The sequence below is a fragment of the Ochotona princeps genome, chromosome 14 (assembly GCF_030435755.1).
Source record: "Ochotona princeps isolate mOchPri1 chromosome 14, mOchPri1.hap1, whole genome shotgun sequence".
Lineage (NCBI taxonomy): Eukaryota > Metazoa > Chordata > Mammalia > Lagomorpha > Ochotonidae > Ochotona > Ochotona princeps.
In genome coordinates this window covers 30869314-30892374 of record NC_080845.1, presented here as the reverse complement: position 1 = coordinate 30892374, position 23061 = coordinate 30869314, and the positions used below count along the sequence as shown (strand labels likewise).

The 23061-nt window shown below is 43.1% G+C and overlaps 1 protein-coding gene and 1 non-coding gene across 8 annotated transcripts in view; both read right to left on the bottom strand.

Annotated features, from left to right (window-relative positions):
* Positions 1–23061, bottom strand: part of RNF38 (ring finger protein 38) — a 120124-nt gene that overhangs the window by 89758 nt on the left and 7305 nt on the right. For 2 of the 7 annotated variants that reach the window (XM_058672908.1, XM_058672910.1), the window contains exon 1: positions 16782–17142. The exons of 4 other annotated variants lie outside the window; for them this stretch is intronic. In XM_058672908.1, coding sequence (XP_058528891.1) covers positions 16782–16806 — 25 coding nt within the window. In that variant the 5' untranslated portion in view covers positions 16807–17142. Of the gene's footprint in view, positions 1–16781; positions 17143–23061 lie in introns of those variants that run through there. One more of the 7 variants, XM_058672905.1, reaches the window with a different exon arrangement.
* LOC131481982 (U1 spliceosomal RNA) lies at positions 1422–1585 on the bottom strand. Its single transcript, XR_009246687.1, has one exon. It is a non-coding gene; the product is annotated as a U1 spliceosomal RNA (small nuclear RNA).

Here is a 23061-nt window from a genome sequence, read left to right as displayed (position 1 = left end):
AGCTACAAAGAGAAGAGACAGAGAGGGAAAGGTCTTTCATCCACTGGTTCACTCCCCAAACGACCGCAACAATGGAGCTGAGCCAATTCAAACCCAAGAGCTTCTTCCAGATCTCCCACATGGGTGCAGGTCCCAAGGCTTTGAGGCATCCTCTACTGTTTTCCCAGGCCCTAAGCAGGCAGCTAGACATCAGTGGAGCAGCCAGGATAGAACTGGAGCCCATATGAGATGCTGGTGTTTGCAGACAGAGGATTAGCCAGTTCAGTCATAGAAGGCAATAGTAAAATACATGTAAATTCAGTTTCCCCTGCTGGATCACTAGCTCTCTGAAGTCAGACTGTGCCATGTTTCATGTCTTATCAAGATGCCACCCACTACACTTGAGAAATAGGTATGACCTCCAAAGAAGAAGTAGCCAGAGAAAAGTAGAATGCCAAATACTAAAAGCTTCTGAATGAATGTTGAATTTAGCTCTGAGAATGTCAGAGGAAAATTAAGACAAAGTAGTGTACCTGGATTAAAGAGGGAAAAAAGCATTTAATTTGATTGGTTTTCTTACATGTTAACAAGAGGTTAATGGAAACAGAACAGTCCCACCAATATTTTCCTATTTGAGTGGAAACATGAAGACTTCAGATCCAGGAAAGGGGTACACAATTTCCAAAAAGAAAGCAGAAAACAGATGTTCTAAATCCAAATATCTAGTCTAACTGTGACTTTAAAAAAAAAAAAAAAAAAAAAAAACACTGTTACTCCAGACAACATTTCCGCAATCCAAACAAAATGGTTTTTCCACAGCAATTTTCTGATTCTCTATGGACACCAATTCAGTGTCCCAGTTTTAATTTGACACTAACTACTCAGAGCAGTGCACACTCCACAGCAGATAAGGGTTAAGCCCACAAGGACCTCCCTACTGAGAGCAATCTGAAATTGGGTGTCCCCAAGTTACTCATTTTTGTCCAGCATGCATCCCTCCCAGCAGCTCAACATCTTTAGCAGCCCAGAAAACCACTGCAGGTTAAGCCACTGTCTATGATATTGGTATTCCGTAGAGATGCCTGTTAAAAGTTTCAGCTGCAGCACTTCTGATCCAGCTCACTGATAATGCTCCTAGGAAAGCAACCCAGGATGGCCCAAGTACTTGGGCCCATGCACCCATATGAGGAAACTTGAAAGCAGCTTCTAGCTCTGGCCTGATCAGCCCCCACTGTTGCAGCCTCTGTAACTCTGTCTTTCAAACAAATAGATAAATCTTTAGAAAGTAAATTAAAAGTTGAGTTATTGGTTGTGGGTGACCTGAATTAATCTCTAATCTTTGCTCCTACCCTGAAGAGAACAGATCTGAACACTACAATTCTCCAATCACGTGTTGGTTCTAACAACTAGCCTCATCTTTTTTTTTTTTTTTTTTTTTTCTTCAGGGGAGAGCGCGAACGCAGTCCCCCACTACCACAAATTATGCAGTCGAGTTTCCCACATTTGGGGAAATCGCAGGGGTCAGCACATCCGGAGTGCAATGGATAAGCCTCGCCCTGGGAAAACCACCTTCGTGATCATGGTATCTCCCCTGCCAGGTAAGTATATAACTAGCCTCATCTTAAAGCTATTTAGGGATTCATCAGGAGTCATGCCACTAGCACCAACTGAGGAATATTTCAAAGCAGCTTATTACAAATTACAAAAGATGCTCCTTCATACTCCTATCATTTAGGAAATTTCAAGGGCTTCAAGAGCTCTATATAAAAGAACTAGGGTAGTGAGTAAAGTCCTTGCCTTACAGATGCCACAATCCCATATGAGCACTGCTTTGCATCCTGGCTGCTCCACTTCCCATCCAGCTCCCTGCCTGTGGCCTAGTAAAGCAGCAAATGATGGTCCAAAGCCTTGGGACCCTGCAGCTGTGTGGGAGACCAGGAAGAAGTTGGCTCCTGGTTTTGGATCAGCTCAGTTCTGGCTGTTGTGGCCACTTGGGGTATCAATCAGTGGGTGGAAGATCTTTTACTTTGCCCCTCCTTTTCTCTGTAAAATATGCCTTTCCAATAAAAACAAATAAATCTTTAAAAAAAAAGTGAGAATTGGGGTGGGAAACCAAATACATATTTCTTGCTATTTTACAATATCATAGTAGCTCCCTCTTCAAGTATTTATTCATTGCTTTTCATTTTACAAGGGATAAAGGTGAAAGTCAACAAATATCATGGCCTTTCAGTAGAAATGTCAAGTGCACATATGCTAAGCATGATTATCCAACTACCATTTATAACCAAACATAATAACAGTAACACACTTATTTTACAGTTGAGTTCTATTTTAAAAATAAAAAAATTTAAAATAATAAAAGATTCATTTGAACAGCACAGTTACAGAGAGCTCTTCCACGTGCTAGTTCACCTCCCAAATGGCCGCAATAGTGTGGGCTGAAGCCAGGAACTGGGAACTTCATCTGGGTCTTCTACATGGATGGCAAGGGACCTAGCTGTTAAGACTTCAGTTGCATTCTTAAATAAATTCACAATGTTAGAATAAAACATTTAAAATCTTCTCTGAATAATAAAAAAGATGAGAAGTGGAACTATGATGTGGCAGATTAAGTACCAGCATCCCATACAGGCTGTTTCACTTCCGATCCAGCTCCTTGTGGCATGCGTGGGGTAACAGTGGAGGATAGCCCAAGTACCTGAACCCCTACACCCACCAGGAAAACTAAGAGGTTTCTGGCTCCAACTTTTGCCTGGCCCAGTCCTGGCTATTGCAGCCATTTGGGAAGTGCAACAGTAGACGGGTAATCTTTTTTCTCTCTCTCCTCTGACACACTGCCTTTCATATTAGTGACCCCTCCCCTAGTACGTACTTTCTCTCAGCAGGGATTTGGGGCAGTATGTGAAATGACTCCCCTTCCCAAGAGCATATGAAAACCCACAACAGAAAGGGTCATATATCTTCCCTCACAGAGGCAGAATAGAAGGCAGAAACATCTCTCTCACTCTACTCCAAAACATGCCCTCTCTGACACATGATGGCCTCACCAAAGGCAGAGATACTAAGAAAGATCTTCCATTTGGTGGTTTACTCCCCAAATAGCTGCAACAACCAGAGCTGGGCTAGGCTGGAGCCAGGAGCCAGGAACAACTTCTGGCTCCTCCATGCGGGTACACGGTCCAGATACATGGGCCATCTTCTGCTGCTTTCCTAAATGTATTTACAAGAAGTGGGATCAGAAGTGCAGTAGCGGGCCCGGAGCTGTGGCCTAGTGGCTAAAGTCCTCGCCTTCAAAGTGCCAGGATCCCATATGGGCGCCAGTTCTAATCCCGACAGCTCCACTTCCCAACCAGCTCCCTGCTTGTGGCCTGGGAAAGCAGTCGAGGATGACCCAATGCATTGGGACCCTGCACCTGCATGGACCTGGAAGAGGTTCCTGGTACCCGACTTCACTTGCGGCTCACTTGGGGAGTGAATCATCAGAAGGAAGATCTTCCTCTGTCTCTCTTCCTCTCTATATATCTGACTTTGTTATAAAATAAATAAATCTTAAAAAAAAAGAAGTGCAGTAGCTGGGTCTCCAACTGTACCTATACAGAGATGCCAATGCCACAGGCAGCAGCTTTATCAGCTATGTCACAGCACCATATTCATTTTTGTTTTTATGTGTAAAAGCACATTTATCTGAAGAGGGTATTGATATTTTCTCAGTTCCACAAAGCAGTCCAGAATTCTCTCTAAAGTTAAGATTTAATATCCAGCTCCACTTCCCATCCAGTTCCCTGATAATGGTCTGGCAAAGCAGCAGAGGATGGCCCAACTCCTAGGGCCCCTCCACTCACATCAGAGACCTGGATGAAGCTGGACAGGACAAGTTATGGCCACTGCAACCACTTGGGGAGTAAATGGAAGATCTTTCTCTTGTCTCTTCTCCTCTCTCCGTAACGCAACTTTTCAAATATATCTTCCAAAAAAAAAAAAACAACTCAACACTCTAACATCAGGTATTCAAGGTTCCTCCCTCCTCACTTTATCCCAACACACACAAGCAGGCATAGTTTCAGCATATTCATGAAGTATTTCTTCCCAGGACTGTAAAGCTTCCACAATGCTAAATAAAGCCCAGCAGACAGAAGCACAGTCCTGCACTTGCTTCCATAGGGCCAAACATGACGAGTGGAAGAAACGACAATGCCACACCTAACTGGAAGAGACTCTCCTTCTCCCCTCCAGCTCTTACTCTCCAGGTCTTGCCCTGCTTCAGAAGGGAAAGCCCCTCTCCGGTTCTCAATGCCTGAAACAAGTGGCCTGCAGGAGGATAAAGTCACACATGGGAAAATAAAGTTACAACATGGACACTGGCCCTTGAATTTTTAGACACTTCTCCCAGTCTTGAGTACTGGGACACAAACATATATTTAAAACCCTCTAATCTCACCAACTAGAAATTAAAAAATTAAAAAAAAACAAAAACAGAAGGGCCTGGCACAATGACTCAATTGACTAAATCCCAACCCTCCAAGTGCTGGGATCCCATATGGGCACTGCTTGGTGTTCCAACTGCTCCACTTTCCATCCAGCTCCCTATCCATAGCCTGGGAAAGCAGTGGAAGATGGCCCAAAGCCTTGGGCACCTGCACCTACGTGGGAAACCCGGAAGAAACTCCTGGCTCCTGGCTTTGGATCAGTTCAGCTCTGGCCGTTGGCAACCACTTGTACAGTGAACTGTGGAAAGAAGATTTGTCCCTTCTCTCTGTAAATCTGCCTTTCCAGAGGGCCCAGCACGGTAGCCTAGCAGCTAAAGTCCTCGCCTTGAACACACCGGATCCCATACGGGCTATGGTTCTAATCCCTGCAGCCACACTTCCAACCAACTCCCTGCTTATGGCCTGGGAAAGCAGTCACGGACGGCCCAAACCTTAGGACCCTGCACCCGCACAGGAGACCTGGAGCAGGCTTCCAATTCCTGGCTTTGGATCAGCACAGCTCTAGCCATTGCAGCTGCTTGGGGAGTGAATCAACGGACAAAAGATCTTCCTGTCTCTCCTCTCTGTATATTTGACTTTCTAATTAAAAACAAATAAAAAAATAACAAATATTTACCTATACAGAATAGTTACAAATGAAAAGTAGTAGACAAGAAACTGAAGAACCTAAAGAAGTGACTTTTAATGGAACACAAAATTTGTATTCAAGATAATTCTAACATCATCACTGGCAGAAGAAAACCATTTTACTTGCTAATAGCATATTTAGAACTAAAGATAAGTAGTAGAAAAAATTTTTCAGTTAAGACAAGGCTTGAGTTTTAATCCTTATTCTTCCACTCATGTGCTGTGAAACCTTGGACAAACAACTCATTTTCTTCCCCCATTATCTGCAAGGCAGGTTAATTATGACAAGGAGTTGTTGCAAAGCTTTACACACGAAGTATGCAAAAAACACCAGCACTGACACTCTTACATCAAGAAAAAAGCTAACAATGCTGTATCTCCAGATCTCCAAAAACCTGACAGTTTTTTAATGGGAAAATCTTACCAATACCATACATCAACAGCAAACTGGCTGAAAAAATTACTTCCTGTATACCATTTAATACAAAGCTGTGCTGAAAACTACTGTATGGAAAAACCACTAAGATCTCATGTTAAGTGAAAGTAAAAAGGTACATGACAATAAACATAGTTAAGATACTATTTATCTAAACACAAATTAGAAATATACAAATAAGACCCAGTGCAGTAGCCTAGTGGCTGAAGTCCTTACCTTGCATGTGCCAGGATCCCATACCAGCTACTTCACTTCCCATCCAGTGGGTCCCTGCTTGTGGCTTGGGAAAACAGTGGAGAACGGCCCAAAGTCTAGGGACCCTGCACCCACGTGGGAGACCCAGAAGAAGCTCCTGGCTCTTGGATTCAGATCGGCTCAGCTTTTGGCATTGCAGCCACTTGCAGAGTGAACCAGCAATCCAACTTTCCAACAAAAATAAATATTCAAATATATATAAACCACTAACAGTAATTAGTTTGGAAAGGATAACAGGAGTAGGGACATGTTTATATCCTTTGCATTTTTTATACCTTCTACTTGTACAACTGAAAACTAATAAAGAAAAAGTATTTCTTGCATGATTTAAATGAAAATTACTCACATAGAGCATTTATATAACCTCAAATACTGATTTAACCTTCCTATCCAACTTTTCTTTTTCTCCAAGATGCCTTACGGTCTGACTGCCTTGGAAACCCCACAAAGAAACATATTTTTGGTCCCATCTGCCAGCCAATCTAACACAGCCAAGGCAAAGCTCAGTATGATTCCGTAAACTCTAACAGTGGCTAAGAGTGGGGACTGGAGTGATGGCAGCAGAAAGAGGGCAGAAAAAAAACGAAAAAGAATATCCTTCTTTATAATGCACTGCTGAGGTTACAAAATCACCTTTGTCCATCATGGTGGATATCAATGTCCAACACAGCCAATCTCTCCATGAATATCATCATCAAGCGAGATGTAAGATTGACATACTGGTACAATGGGATCAACGTGTATCCATACACATACTCATTTAATAATAATAATGATAAACAGCTCCTTCAAAAAAGTTTCCTTGGAAGTTAACACTTACGTTCAAAGATGATTTCAATTTCATCTGAATTAGCCGGGGAAGTGGCCTTCCACGAAAGAAATCACAGCATTTAAGGAATAACTGTCTCTAAGAAAGACTTTTTTCGGGCCCGGCGGCGTGGCCTAGCGGCTAAAGTCCTCGCCTTGAAAGCCCCGGGATCCCATATGGGCGCCGGTTCTAATCCCGGCCGCTGCACTTCCCATCCAGCTCCCTGCTTGTGGCCTGGGAAAGCAGTCGAGGACGGCCCAATGCATTGGGACCCTGCACCCACGTGGGAGACCTGGAAGAGGTTCCAGGTTCCCGGCTTCGGATCGGCGCACCGGCCCGTTGCGGCTCACTTGGGGAGTGAATCATCGGACGGAAGATCTTCCTCTCTGTCTCTCCTCCTCTCTGTATCTCTGGCTGTAATAAAATGAATAAATCTTTAAAAAAAAAAAAAAAAGAAAGACTTTTTTCCCAGTATATTAAGCCATTTGTACATTCACACTGATTTATTGTGAACATCACATTCTAGGCCTATTAGCTATTGCCACTGAATATTAGCCTGTTCTTAAAACAGTAATGATAACATTTTTATGTTGTGTCTGTAACTGAAACATTGAAGTTTTTTTTTCCCAATATACATTAACCTTGTCATTTCCCTACATAAGAACCATCAATAGCTTCCTGCCATTTATGTGATTAAAAATGGCCGGGGCCCGGCACGGTGGCCTAGCGAGTAAGGTCCTCGCCTTGAACACGCCAGTTCTAATCCCACCAGCCCTGCTTCCCATGTAGCTCCCTGCCTGTGGCCTGGGAAAGCAGTCGAGGACAGCCCAAAGCCTTGGAATCCGGAACTTTCTGCTCCTGGCTTCAGACTGGCGCAGCAATGGCTGTTGCGGCCACTTGAGGAGTGAACCATCCGACACAAGATCTTCCTCTCTGTCTCTCCTCCTTTATATATCTGACTTTGCGATAAAAATATACTTTTTTTAAAAAGGCTAATAAACAAGGTACTATAAAAATACTGTCTGTATTCTTCACTAACTTGAAAGCTTAGCATAATTTCATATTGCAGCTTTAAGAATCATTTCTTCTCTTCATAGACATCTTGGGAGATAAAGGATGATACAGTTGGGATAATTCATTATCCTCCAGGTCCAAGTAAATCTTTCATGAACAAAGCTTCCAACCTTCTAGGCTCTGCTACTGGACCCAGGACACATGGTGCTGCTCCAGAATATAGCATTTACAAAAGCAGATCAAATCATACTTCAAAAGGCAGAGTTACAGACACAAGAGACAGAAATTTCCACCCACTGGTCCACTCCAGAAATATCCACGACTAGGGCTGGGCTAAGCTGAGGCCAGGAGCCTGGAACTTCATCCGGTTATCCCCCATTAGTGGCAGGGGTTTCAGCGCATTGACCAGGACACAAGGCGCAGGACATATGACATGCAAGTGCTAACCCACAGCAACACAATGTTGGTTCCCAAATCACTTTCTCACCATGGGACAGTATGCTATTCCTTCTTTAAATATTTTTATTTATTTATGTATTTGTGTATTTATTTATTTATTTATTTACTGGAAAGGGAGATTTACACAGAGGAGAGACAAACATAAATATCTTCCATCCACTGGTTCACGACCCAAATGGTCACAATAGCTGGAGATAAGCATATCCAAAGCCAAGAACCTCTTGTGGGTTTCCCATGCAGGTGTAGGGTCTCAAGGCTTTAGGCCATCCCCCAATTGCTTTCCCAGGCCCTAAGCCAGTAGGTGGATAAAGTGGAACAGCCAGGACATGAACCAGTATCCACAGGGGATGCCAAAATCCGAAGGTGGAGAATTAGCCAGCTGAGCAATGACACCAGCCCCAGGACAGTGTGTCATGACATGCTGAGATTCTACTCTGGAATGATGGAGAGTACTAGAAACAAAAACAACTAAACATAACTGAAGAATTCTAAACAGAGCAGAAATTGAACACGACAAAGAAATATGACAGAGTGGATTTTGTGGTATGTGGCCCCAACTATCAGAAAACATAATGTCAATTCTTTTTTATTTTTAATAATGACTACTTTGTAAACACAAGGTTAAATATAATTTTCATTTGCTTTTTTTTTCACATTCATCAAACTTAAGACACAAGTTCGGTTTGAGTCCTAGCTGCTCCACTTCAATCCAGCTTCCTGTTTATGGCCTGGGAAAGAAGCAGAAGACAACCCAAAGCTGCTGGAAGACTAGGTCTGGGGCCCATGCCTTGTATGTGGGCTATCAACTGTCCAGGGAAGCGGATTTAGGGGTGTGTGGGACTGGAAACCAGTGAGGGAGTACTTTACAGATGTGGAATTCTGGGGGATTCCATGGACGAGGCCACCGCACACAGTTAAGGAATGACTCCAGGGGGCTTCCACAAACCAGACCACTCTCCTCACAAGTTTGTAAATGAGGGGGCTGACACCAGGTGGTTTGGAAGGAAAAAAAAACAGAGGGCATGTCTGGGCAGACCAATGCAGCCACCCATGTAATAAAAAGCCTAGCTTGGGTTAGGTGGCAGGAAGTGGGCAGTGCCTTGTGTGCCATGACACAACTGGCACATTTGAGAACCAGATCTAGGGGCAGATTCTGTAAGGGATTCTGTACTTACCCCATGGGATGGAAGTACCCTCTGGTTTGCATGAGAGCTTGGGTGGTGGGCAGACCCCGGCAAGACCAGGAAGCTAACCAACATTCAGGAGAACTGGGCTGGGCTGGTCAAGACTTGGGGTGGACTATGCCATGCAGGGACCTAGCACCCGCCACCACACTTGAAATCCAGGTCGGGACCAGGCCTGGTGGGGAACTTGGGGAATTCCCCTACTAGGCTGTAGTTCCCAGTGGTGATCAAGAGAGCCAGGTCTGGAGGTGGGCCAGGCTAGGCAAGGCTCAACACTAATCCACGTGTGTGTGAGCTGGCTTGTGGAGCATGTTGGGCAGAACGAGGCTGAAGCACCCTTCTAAGAAAGGACTGGGGAGAGGGTGGCCCAGATAAGGCTAGTTATGCAGCACTATCCAACAGTGAGTACAATATATTGACAGGCCATGTCAAGCTGGGTCAGAGCAAGAACCAGGGCTGGGAATGGGTCTGGTACGAGAAGTAAGAGGACTGCCCTGCTAGGCTGCAGTTCCCACTGGTGAGTGAGACCCAGAAAGAGGCTCTTGGTTCCTGTCTTCAGATTGATTCAGCTCTGGCCCTTTCACCCATCTGAGGAGTGAACTAGCAAATGGAAGATCACTCTGTCTTTCCTCTCTCTGTAAAAGCTGCCTTTCAATGAAAACAAATAAGACTTAAAAAGAAGCAGTGGAAGATGGCCCAAGTACTTAGGAAGCCTGTACCCACAAGGGAGACTTGGAAGAAGCTGCTGGCTTCAGTTGGCTCAACTCCAGCCACCGTAGCCATTTGGGAATAAACCAGCAGATAGATGATCCTTTTTACTTTAAGTTTTTCTGATAAATACAATAAATAAAGGGAAGGAGGAAGGGCCTGGACTAAACAGAAACTTGAGATTTTAAAACTGAAAAAAGTACTACCTGTATTAAGAGGTCTAAATAAAAATGTATTCAACAGCACCTCAAAATAAGGTTTCTTTTTCATCAGGACATAACTACTATAATGGGCAACTGAAATAACTAGCTTTCATCCAGTGAGTTCTCATTTAGAAGCATGAAAGAGGGTAATTCTTTATTGAACCACCTCAGCCTATAGGTGCTCAATAGGTCTAAATGGCAACAAGAAAAGGAATCTTCAAAGATCAGGCATCATAGTATAGTAAGCTAAGCCTCCACTTGGCCGCACTGGTTCCAGTACTGGCTGCCCCAATTCCAATCCGGCTCCCTGCTCATGCACCCGGAAAAACAGCAGATGGCCCAGGGGGGCCATATAGACACATCAGAGACCCAGAAATTCCTGGCCTCACTGCTGCACATATTTGGGGAGTGAACAACAGAACAAAGATCTCTCTCTCTCTCTCTCTCTCTGTCTCTTATTACAATTCTGCCTTTCAAGTAAGTAAATTTTTTCCAAAAGGATCTATAATAGTAGCAGTCATTTAACCTAGAGGTTAAGACACAACCAATCAACACTGAGTTCATACTTCAGCTCCATCTGATTTCAAAGAGCTAGGATCCTTGTTACCTACATGGTAGATCCCAACTGAGTTCCTGTCTCCCAGCTTCACTAGCCTTCATTGGCCTGCTCCCAGCAACTGTATAGGGAATGAATAAATACATGATGATCTCTGTCCCTCTTTCAAATTAAATTTTAAAAACAGAACTTTTAAAAGTACTTACTTATTTTCATTGGAAGATTTGTAAAGCAAAGGAGAGACAGAAAGACCTTCCATCCATTGGTTCACTTCCTAAGTGGCTGCAATGGCCAGAGCTGAGCCAATCCAAAGCCAGGAGGCAGCAGCTTCTTCTAAGTGTCCCACACAGGCTGCAGGAACCCAAGGCTTTGAGCCATCTTTTACTGCTTTCCCAGGCCACAAGCAGGGAGCCGGAAGGGAAATGGGGCAGCAGCGACATGAACTGGTGCCCATATGGGATGTTGACATGTGCAAGGCAAGGATTTAGCCACTGAGTCACACGCTAAAAACAGAACATTTTTATAATTTCACAATATACAAATTATATCTCAGTGGAACTACTGCTAAAAAAAATTAACAAAAAGGTTTCTGTGGGGCCCAGCATGGCCTGGATCCCAAATGGGCACCAGTTCATATACCAACTGCTCCAACTTCCCATGTAGCTCCCTGCTTAAGGCCTGGGAAAGCAGTAGAGGACAGTCTAAAACCTTGGGACCCCACACCAGCATGGGAGACCCAGGAAAAATTCCTGGCTCTGGCTCCAAGTCAGCTCAACTCCAGCCACTGCAGTCACTTCATTTAAATCAGCAGACAGAAGATCTTTCTGTCTCTCCTCTCTGAATATCTGACTTCCCGATACAAATAACTAAATCTTAAAATAAATAAATTTTTTTTAAAAAGGTTTCTGTTTGAATTAGGATTCAAGTTGAGTTATATTTGCAAGTCACTGACAATTAGTCTCTTTTTAATATATGAACATACTGGTTTTCCTCTGTATAATTTAAAAAAAAACTCCCATAATTTCTAAAAGTTAGAAATGTTTCATAATAAAAAGCCTGCAACATTACAAATACAGTACTGCTTCATACATTTTTAAGTTCTAGAAAACACAGTGTATTTTACATTATTTCACAAATACTAAACCTATTCCCTCAGGTAATTTTTAAAATCTGAAGCAAAGATTGTGCCACATGAAAGTATAAAACTATAAAATTTAAATACTACAGCCAGTTTTTAAGGTTATGTATTTACTCTACTTAACAAAAACTATCACCTCCAACTAGGCCTCAGATGTGAAAAGTCAAACTATCAGTATTCAACTTCTGCTACATAAAGAAAGTCATAGTAACTGAGAAAGCAGCGCTGTACTTCATCTCAGTTGAGAAACTCTCCTTAAAGTCCCAGCCCAGCAGCCTTGCATGCACTGGGGCCCCTTATAGGCACAGGTTCGTATCCCGTTTGCTTCACTTCCCTTCCAGGTCCCTGCTTGCGGCCTGGGAAAGCAGTCCAGGACAGCCCAAAGCCTTGAGACCCTGCACCCACATGGGAGACCTGGAGGAGGCTCCTGGCTCCTGGCTTCAGATCAGCTCAGCTCCAGCCATTGCGAACACTTGGGGAGAGGACCAGCAAATGGAAAATTTTTCTCTGTGTCTCTACTTATCTCTATAAATCTGACTTTCCAATAAAAAAATAAAACTTAAAATAAAATTTTTAAAAGAAAAAAGAAAAGAAACTTCTGTTTAACAGTAAGTACAACTCGGGCCCGGCAGCGTGCCTAGAGGCTAAAGTCCTTGCCTTGAACACACCGGGATCCTATATGGGCGCCAGTTCTAATCCCACCAGCTCCACTTCCCATCCAGTTCCCTGCTTGTGGCCTGGGAAAGCAGTCAAGGACGGCCCAAAGCTTTGGGACCCTGCACCCGCGTGGGAGACCCAGAAGAGGTTCCTGGTTCCCCGCTTCGGATCGGCGCAGCACCAGCCGTTGCGGCTCACTTGGGGAGGGAATCATTGGATGGAAGATTTTCCTCTCTGTCTCTCCTCCTCTCTGTATCTGACTTTGTAATAAAAAATAAATAAATCTTAAAAAAAAAAAGCCAGGGAAAGGTGAATGTCTGCAGCTTTGTGTGTCCAAATTATTTGCTGCATGTCTCTTAGGATAACCTACCTTGTTGGAGAAATGGGGACATAGGTTTTCTGCTTAATGGATGGACTTGAGGGTAATAACCATTTGTTCCTCTTGGGGTTACGATTGATTGGATTGACATATGGACTTGCGATTTGCTATATCTAGTAGGCCATGTTATCACCAAGCTTGGTTAATAAAGATTCCTTAATGAACCTTAGACCTGTCTGGAGTGATCTCGCTCGCATCCCACAACACTTTGTTCCTCCTCTCAAGATACTGAGAAACTTCTCCTGCTCCTAGACTATATAAATGTGCATTTGGTTCAGGGATTCCTCAATTCCTTCAGGCCTGTGAGCAAATAATGGCAAATAATGGTTTCCTGGAACAGATTTGAACAGCAACCATTCCTTTCACATCAGTTATCGTTCTCTATTCTTTTCTAGCTTTCTTCATAGCACTTTTTTTTAAGATCTATTTATTTTCACCTGGAAAGCAGATTTACAGAGAGAAGGAGAGACGAAGATCTTCCATCCACTGCTTCATTCCCCAAGTGGCTGCAACGTTCAAAGCTGAGTTGCTCCAAAGCCAGGAGCCACTGCATCCCCCACGTGGGTGCAGGGTTCCAAAGCATTGGGCCTTCCTCTGCTGCTTCCCCAGGCCGCAAGCAGGGAGCTGGATGGGAAGTGGAGCAGCCAGGACATGAACCAGCACCAATAAGGGATGCCATGTTTGGAGCTGAATGATGAACCATTGCAACAGCCACCTAGCACTTTTCAATCTTACGGCTATTGTCTGTTTCACATCTCTAGAATGTAAGCTTTCTAAGAGTAAATGCTACCAGCAATTTAACTACTATATATCTAATATTGTAGGCCTAATATATAACAGACCATCAAATCTATTCCCTACATATAAATCATAAGAAAAGTTCTTTTGCATTATAAAGTAATAAACTATCACTTTCATTTACCAACTTACATAAATCTTCTGTTAAAAAATATGAATCTGGGCCTGGCATGGTAGCCTAGCGGCTTGAGTCCTTGCCTTGCACAGGCTGGGATCCCACACCAGGTGCTGGTTCTAATCCTGGTGGCCCTGGTTCCCTTCCAGCTCCCTGCTTGTGCCCTGGGAAGGCAGTCAAGGATGGCCAAAGGTGGGACCCTGCACCCGCTTGGATGACCTGGAGGAGGCTCCAGGCTCCTGCCTTCAGATCGGTGCAGCTCTGGCCATTGCAGCCACTTGGGTAGTGATTCAACAGGTGGAAGCTCTTCTCTGCCTCTCCTCCTCTCTGTGTAGATTTCCAATAAAGAATAAAAATAAAATGTTGGGCCTGGCGCAGTAGCCTAGTGGCTAAAGTCCTTACCTTGAAAGCGCCGGGATACCATATGGGCGCCAGTTTCAACCCTGGTGGTCCCGCTTCTTCTGTCTCTCCTCTTTTTATCAGACTTTCCAATAAAATACAATAAATCTTAAAAAAATAATAAAAATTGAAATCTGAAAATATATATGAATCTAATCACCAGTAAGAATGAAGGTTTCTAGTCCTACGAAACAAAATACTCATCCCTAAACCTAGGTCCTGGTAAACTCATAACCACACCATTCTAACATCATTCGTGTAAATTCCTTAAGGAGCATTTCTATTCAAAGTTCAGCATCAGGGCAGGTGCCATGGCTCACAGGATAACCCTCCACTGTCAAGCACTGGCATCCCAGATGGGTACCAATTCTAGTACTGGCTGTTCCACTTCTGATTCAACTCCTTGCTTTTGGCCTGGGAAAGCAGTAAAGGATGGCCCCATGTCCTTGTGATCCTGCACCACATGAGAGACTTGTAAGAAGCCTAAGCTCCCAGCTTTGGATAGTTCTGCTCCAGCTATTGTGGCCCTTTGAGGAGTGAACCAGCAGATGGAAGGTCTTTCTCACTCTATCTTTCCTTTCTGTAAATGTGCCTTTCATATTCAAAAATTAATAAATCTTAAAATTTTTTTCAGCATCATGTTCCCCTTTTGAGTACAGCAAAACCCACTAGAAAAACAGTTATCTGTACTAATGTACAAGCTGTCGTGGAGCAGGTAGCAGTCCTGAAGAATCACACAGCCATACAGCTACGTAACATGCTTAAACAAAGCCAAGTATATGTGATGCTACAGATGTAGGCGATTCTTCAAATAATGGAGGTACTCTAATTTGCCCCTCCCGTTTCCCCATCTATCCTTTTGATTACCAAGAAAGACACCAATTTCCTCTGCAAATTTCCTAACTCAGGCTGTTCTACCTGGAAGGGTAAGCACCAAAAACATTATCTTGTAACTCCTGACAAGTTAAGAACAAACAAATCTCTGGATTATGTTACTGAAGCACAAACTTAGTCATAGCTTGGAAATCAAACTGAGAAACAGCTGCCAGCCATGCAAATAAGTCACCTATTCATGTGATTTTATGTAGATTCTGTACAAACACAGATCCAGGGAAATTAGCACAAACCCAATTATATTTTACATAGCCAAAAAAGGAAGACAGCAACAAAAAGTCAAAATATGGCTAAATCTAAATAATTGTAATAAATTTGATTACATAAATGCATGAAATACTTTCAAAAATCCCTCCCAAAAGGGGCCAGCATTATGGCACAGCTTCAGCCTCTGACTATAATACCAACATCCTATATGGGATGCCCGGTCCACTCCAAGCTCCCTGTCTATGACCTGGGAAAAGCAGAAGAAAACAGCCCCTGCTACCCACACAGGAGACCTAAAGAAGCTCCCAGCTTCAGCCTGGCCCATCCTGACCGCTGCAGCCATTAGGGTAGTCACCTGGTGAACAGAAGAGCTCTGTGCTTCCCTTTTGCTCTGACTTCCAAACAAATAAATCTTTAAAAAAGAAAAGAGCACTCCCAAAATATGTAATGTATACAAAGGTAAATAAAACTCCAGATTACATTTACAAGCGGAAAAAGATGGTAAACAAGAACTGATGTACCAAAGCACTAGTGTCAAAACTATGGACTTAGACCTAGCATCAACGGTTCAGTGGCTAAAAACTTGCCTTGCATAACTAGTATCCCATACGGGCATGAGTTTGTGTCTTGGCTGCTCCACTTCCCATCCAGCTCCCCATCTGTGGCCTAGGAAAGCAATAAACGATGGCCCAAATCCTTGGAACACGGCACCCACATGGGAGACCCGGAAAAGCTCCTGGTCTCCCAGCTTCAGATCGGCTCAGCTCCAGCCGATGTGGCCACTTGGAGACTGAAGCATCAGACAGAAGATCTTTCTCTCCTCTCTGTAAATCTGTCTTTTCAATAAAAATCTTTATTAAAAAATAAAAATTATGAAGACTGTAAGACACTACTTTGCACTACTTCCAACAACTTTCAATAATTGCAGGAAGTTTACACTGTAAGAGAGTTCCCACTTCCTGCCGCACTTTTTTAAGATTTATTTATTTTTACTGCAAAGTCAGATATACAGAGGAGTAGAGACAGAGAGGAAGATCTATTGTCCTATGGTTCACTCCCCAAGCGGCCACAATGGCTGGTACTGCGCCGATCCGAAGCCAGGAGACAGGAGCTCTTCCGGGTCTCCCATGCGGGTATAGGATCCCAAGGCTTTGGGCTGTCCTCGACTGCTTTCCCAGGCCACAAGCAGGCAGCTGGATGGGAAGCGGGGCTGCCAGGATTAGAACTGGTGCCCATATGGGATCCCAGTGTGTTCAAGGCAAGGACTTTAGCCACTAGGACACGGCACCAGGCCCCTGCCTCACTTCTTAAATGCCCACTGCAGCCTGAGCAAAGCCAGAAGCCAGGAATGTCAGGAACTCAACCCAAGTTTGCACATGCAGGGAAGTCACCATCACTGCCTGCCAGGGTTTGCATTAGCAGGACACTAGAGTCAGGAATCAAACTCAAGCGCTGATGCAACACCAGCACCTTACCTGGGTTAAATACATGACCCCACATGCCCCCAAAAGCTTTCACATATCCTTGTTGTTGTTTTGCTAGACAGAGTGAGAGAGATTAAATCTGCTGGTTTTACTCCCCCAGATGGCCACAGGAAACCAGAAGCCTGAACTCCAAACAAACCTCCTGGCCATCTTCACTGCTTTACCTAGGCACATTAGCTGGGAGCTGAATGGAAAATGGAGCAACCATTTTCGATGCTGGTGCTGCTGATGGAAGCTTAATGCACTACATCACAGCACCCTGCCCCAGCAGCCAGAACTTAAACAGGAGTTCTAATATACCAGCATCAAAACTGTCCACTTAACACAGAATCACATCACAATGCTTTACGTGAGTGGTAAGCACTGTAGTCCAGCACCAAGTTAAGTCACAGCTTAGAACCCCCTCAATTCCATACTGGAGTGCCAGTATATTGATACCCAAGTATATGGGTCCTTGTCATCCACATGGAAGACACAAAATGGAGGTTTGGCTTCTCGTTCCTCTGTCACACAAACCCTGGTTGTCGGTAGGCATTTGAATATTGAACAAGCGAATGGAAGATATCTTTAGCCTCATCCTTTCAAATAACGTAACTGAAAATTTTTAATTTACAAAAAGCTAATATTCAACATAGTTTCTCCAAAACTATATGAACGGATACCAAACAAAAAGATAATAAGGATTGTTGGCAAGGATATGGAAACTTTGAACTCTTACATTTGGCTGGTGGAAAACAGTATGGCAGTCCCTGAAAAGATTAATCAGCCTATGAGCCAGAACTCTTACTCTTAGGTAGGGGGAAGAAGCAGCAGAAATTGGCCCAAGTCCCAGGCCTCTGCCATCTAAGTGGGAGACTCAAATGGAGTTCCTGGCTTCAGCCTAGCTCAGTCCTGACTATTACAGCCATTTGAACAGTGAACCTACTGATGGAACCCCTTCTTCTCTGTAACCCCACCTTTCATAAAATTAAATTCCACTTCCAAAAAAAGCTTCAGAACAGACAAATCTGTAGAGATAGAAAGTAGATGACTGTACCCAAGGCCAGAGTGGGAGGAAATGGATAGCGGCTGCCGATGGACAAGGGAAGACTATATACAACTGCAACTATGCCAAAAACCACCGAAGTGTTTGCTGAGCCCAGGAAACTGGGTAAGTTTACCTCTCAAAGGTGTTAAATTTTTTTAAAAGAGAACTAGGTGGTGGCACAACAGGGGGATTCTAGTTTTTTGTTTTGTTTTGTTTTTTAAGATTTCTTTTTATTGAACCCAGCATGATGGCCCAGCGGCTAAATACTCAACTTGCACGTGCCAAGATCACACACAGGCTGCTCCACTTCCCACCCAGTTCAGTGCTGGGGCCTGGTAATGAAAGCAGTAGAGAATGGCCCAAAGCCATGGGCAACCTGGAAGAAATTCCTGCTCCTGGCTTTGGATTGGCTCAGCTCCAGTCACTGTGGCCACTTGGGGAGTGAACCAGTGGATAAAAGATATTTTTTTCTGTCTCTCCTTCCCTCTGTAAGTAAGATCTGCCTTTCCAATAAAAATAAATAAATCTCTAAAAAGATTTCTGTATACTTAAAAGGCAAAGTTAAAAAGACAGATGGGGAAACAAGACTGAGAGATCTTCCACCCACTGGTTCACAGCCAGTGCTGTACCAGAACAAAGCCAAGAGTGTCTTCCAAGGGTTCCAACATGAGTACAGGGCCTCAAACACCTGTGTCATCCTCTGCTACCTTCCCAGGCACATTAGGAGGCTGACCTGGAAATGGAGCAGCCAGGCCTCAAACCAGTGCTTCTTACAGAATCCTGGAGCTGCAAGTATCAGCTTTTACTGCCATCACCTGGGTCCTGGCTTAAAAATCAGCATTTTTAACAAGACACATAAAATCTAAACAGCACCTGCCTACCACAGAGCTATAAGGCATAACTGCAATTCATGTTACCCTATGCCCATCTGATGGGGAGACCACCAAAGAGAACAGCAGTTTTTTTCATCTCTTTGACAATGAAGCCATCATTTATTTTCGTTTTTTAGCTTGTATTTTATAATGGATCTATATTTAACACAGTATTTCTCATCATACGGATTTTATCCAATTAACAATTTTACATTGCATCTTTTCTCCATTTTGATGTTAACAAAGTTTTTCTTAACATTAAACCTTTATTCCGTGTTAATATAAGTCATATTTGAATACATTTTTTTCTCAACCTTTTCCCCCAGAGGTAAAAGTTCTAATTTTTTGGCTATCTGACATCCCAGTACAATACTAATTTAGGAGATAAAATATAAACCTAATGTGTAGGAGAAAAGCTCCTCAATTCCTAGGAGGCAGGGACTAAACAGCGGCAACTTCCTAGGATTTTGGTCAAGAGATTCCTGGGAATCCAATAAACAGTCTAACTGCGCAACCCAGTGTAACAAAACAGCACAACCTTACTTGCTTTGTGTTTTGTTTTTTGTTTTGTTTTGTTTTGTGTGTGTGTGTGTGTGTGTGTGTTTTCCCCAAAGGAACTTCCAATTTCATTTCTAGCTCCTAACCAGGCTTCTGCCCTGCCCCAGTGTAACACATCCCGTAGAGCTCCTTCAGCTTCCAGACCCAGAAAGTGGCATGGTTGATTCTGTACTGCCCATATCTTAAGGCAATCTTGGGATTAAAATTTCTAACCTCCACCTTAAGTACATACTTTCACTGCATAAAACAAAGAGTTTTAATCAAGTCTTAAATTTGTGGGGCCCAGCATGGGTAGCCTAGTGGCTAAATCCTCGCCTTGTATCCACTGGAATCCTATATGGGTACTGATTTATATCCTGGCTGCTCTACTTCCCATCCAACTTCCTGCTTGTGGTCTGGGAAAGCAGCAGGATCCGGGATTCAGCTAGGCTCAGCTCCAGTCATTGCAGAAACTTGGGGAGTGAACCAGCGGATAGAAGATCTTTCTCTCTCTTTCTCCTTCTCTCTATAAATCTGACTTTCCAATTAAAAAAATAATCCTTTTTTAAAAAAAGTCTCTCTCTGTGCCTTTTCTTTGTGAAATTTGCGCCTTTCAAACAAAAATAAATTTTAAAAATAAATAAAGATACTTGGACCTCTGGTTTCAGCTGACAGTATTAAGAAAAATAATTTGCCACACAACTATTTCAAAGGGAACATGTTTACAGATGTATTCAAGAATACGTCTGTCAATTGAGGCATAAGTCTTCCACCAGAAGTTAGACATGAGGTATACACAGTATTATCTAATCACTATGGATGCAAATTCTGACTTCAGCTTTTATCTCAACACAGTACATGAGCTGCAACAGAAATTCATTTTGAATCAAATCTTTTGACTACTGCCTTGCTGTTTTCTAGGTGCCTTATTGCTCTTTAGTACATGTTACTTAAAGCTTAAAAGCGTCATCATAAAATAAACTGTTTCCAACAATATAAGCACAGAAACAGAAACATTGGGTAATTAGATCACACGAGTTCCTGACGCATATTCTCACTACTAACAAGACAGTAATAAATAACATCTTAACAAATCTCAAGACATGTCAAACTCTAAATATACTCTGAAACGCAGGTTATTAAGAAACTCAAATGAATGTTTAAACCCCTTAACTATCTGAATTGATCATAAGTTTTTATCTTGACAGCATAGGAAAAAAATCAATTCCATACTGTTTAGTAACTTTGAAAGGTAAAGAATTCATTTTTCCCACAAAAGCAGAGTAGAAGAGAATAACTGAGTTGGCAGAGTTCAACTGGAAAACAGATTATATTCCAAAAGCCTTTAGTACTACTCAGTTTTGACCCTGGGTTCTCATAGGTTCCCAGAATGGCCCACCAATGCCCATTACAACCATAAAATAAGTCTTTTAACACCATCGAAATCTGCTTATGGGCTCCAACTTCTCTAAGTATGTACTCTAAGTTTGATAGCTTTAAGAACTGAAAGAGGACTACATTAATTGAGCCACAGAAAGTATTCTGATACAATAGGCATGGAGTAACTAGCAATTATTACCTTAAAAAAAAAAACCAAACAAACAGAAAACTTGGCTTTGGAAAAACAACTCAAGGAGGACAGGCATACCTAGCTGAAGTAACGAAGGCACAGAGTTAGAAAAGCAACACTCACATGAACAACTTGTTCTACTTCCCTTGGGAGAATATTCATGAGCCTGAGGAGACATACATGGGTTCTTTTGAAGCAGCTGGGGGTCCAGCACAATAGCCTAGTGGCTAAACCCTTGCCTTGCATCCATTAGGATCCCATGTGGACATAGGTTAGCTAAGCCACTTCCCTTCCAGCTCTCTGCTTGTGACTTGGAAGAGCAGTGGAGGATGGCCCAACACCTTGGGACCCTGCACTTGTGTGGGAAACCCAGAAGTTCCTGGCTCCAGGCTTCAGATCAGCTTAGCTCCAGCCACTGCGGCCACTTGGTGAGAGAACCAGCGGACCAAAGTTTGTTCTCTCTGCATCTCCTCACCAATAAAAATAAACAGGGTCCAGCACAGTAGTCCCAGGGCCTCAGGGACTCAAACCAGCATCCATATGGGATCCCACCATGTGCAAAGCAAGGACTTCAGCTGCTAGGCTACCATGCCAGGCCCAGAAATACGTATTATAAACAAAGCAAAGAAAATAGCCAACATAATAGTTTATCATTCAGCTAAAATACGTCACTAATGGCAAACACACCTAAAAGAAGGGTTTAAAAAATAAACTTTAATCTTCTTCAAAAGCAGATAAAACACATCCCTAGTGTTTTATTTCTATTTTCTTAACTAAAGATCTAATTATTTTATTTGAAAGGCAGAGTTACAGAAACAGATCTCCCATCACTAGATTGCCACAAAGTTAGGGTTAGGCCAGTCTGAAGCTGGAAGCTTCTTCAAGATCTCCCACCTGAGTGCAGGGCCCAAGCACTTGGACCATCCTCTGTTGTTTTCCCATGCAATGGATGGGAAGTGGAGCAGCCAGGACTCAAATCAGTGCCCATACGGATGCCTCACACTACAGCACAGCAACAGCCCCTATTTTTATTTTTTAGAGATTTGAAAAGCAGAGTGACATGACACAGAGACAGGGAGGGATAGAGGGATCTTTCATCTGATAGCTTGTTGTTCAAATGTCCATAATAGCCAGGAAGAAGCCAACAGCCAAGAACCCCATGCAGGTCTCTCACATGGATTAGAGACCCAAATACTTGGACCATCATCTGCTGGTTTCTCAGGCACACTAGCAGGAAGCCAGTTGGAAAGCTGAATAGCTGGGATTCCAACCAGCACCTTGAAAGGCAGTAGGTGTCCTGAGCAGCAGTTAAAACCCTGTACAATATCCATCCTGTTGTATTTTCAAAATTCATAAAACCAAGGATGTGGCATGACGGCCCAATCCTCACCTTGTAAGCGTCAGGATCCCATATGGGCACTGGTTTATGTCGTAGCTGTTCCACTTCCCATCAGCTCCCTGCTCGTGGCCTGGAAAAGCAGTAGAGGATGGCCCAAAGCCTTGGGTTCCTGGCTCCTGGCTTCAGCTTGGCTCAGCTCCTACCACTGGGACCATTTAGGGAGTGAACTAGCAGATGGAAGATCTTTCTGTCTCTGCTTCTCTCTGTAAATACAATCTGCCTTTTGAATAAGAGCAAATGAATCTTTAAAAATTCTTTAAAACCTGTCTAACTGATATAGGCTTTCCAGAGGATTTGGAAAAAAATCTAATGGATTATTATCTTATTTTAGAGACAAGTCGAAGGTAAATTTCCTCAAACTAGGACCAAATTATGATAGACAATAAGAACAGAGATTCAACTCTGGACCTGACTCCAAACAGACATGGAAAGTGCCAGCTACCAGCAACCTCAGGTTTCTAAGGAGTCACGTTTTTAAAGATTGCTTGGTGCATATCGGGGAGTGTGGGGGGAAGGGAGGCAATTTGTTTGAGACACTAGCAACAAGCCATATAGTAATACTGACATATGAAGGAAAAATGTTTCACTACATGCTAGCTAACAGAGCTTAGAACATCATAGCATAGAATGACCATATATAAGCATTTATAAAGCACATATACCCAGCATGCTTTTGTTTTGTTTTATTTTTAGGTGGCAGTAAAGAGAAACCAGCTTCCCAAAAAACGTCAGTCACTGCTTCCAAAAAAAAAAAAAAATTAGTGGGAACAGTCCCTGGAGAGTAAGTAAGCTATGATTTTAGTTTTCTACAGTAATCAATCATTCTGGCAACACAAACATAAAGCAAAGTAGACTCAGATTTCTAC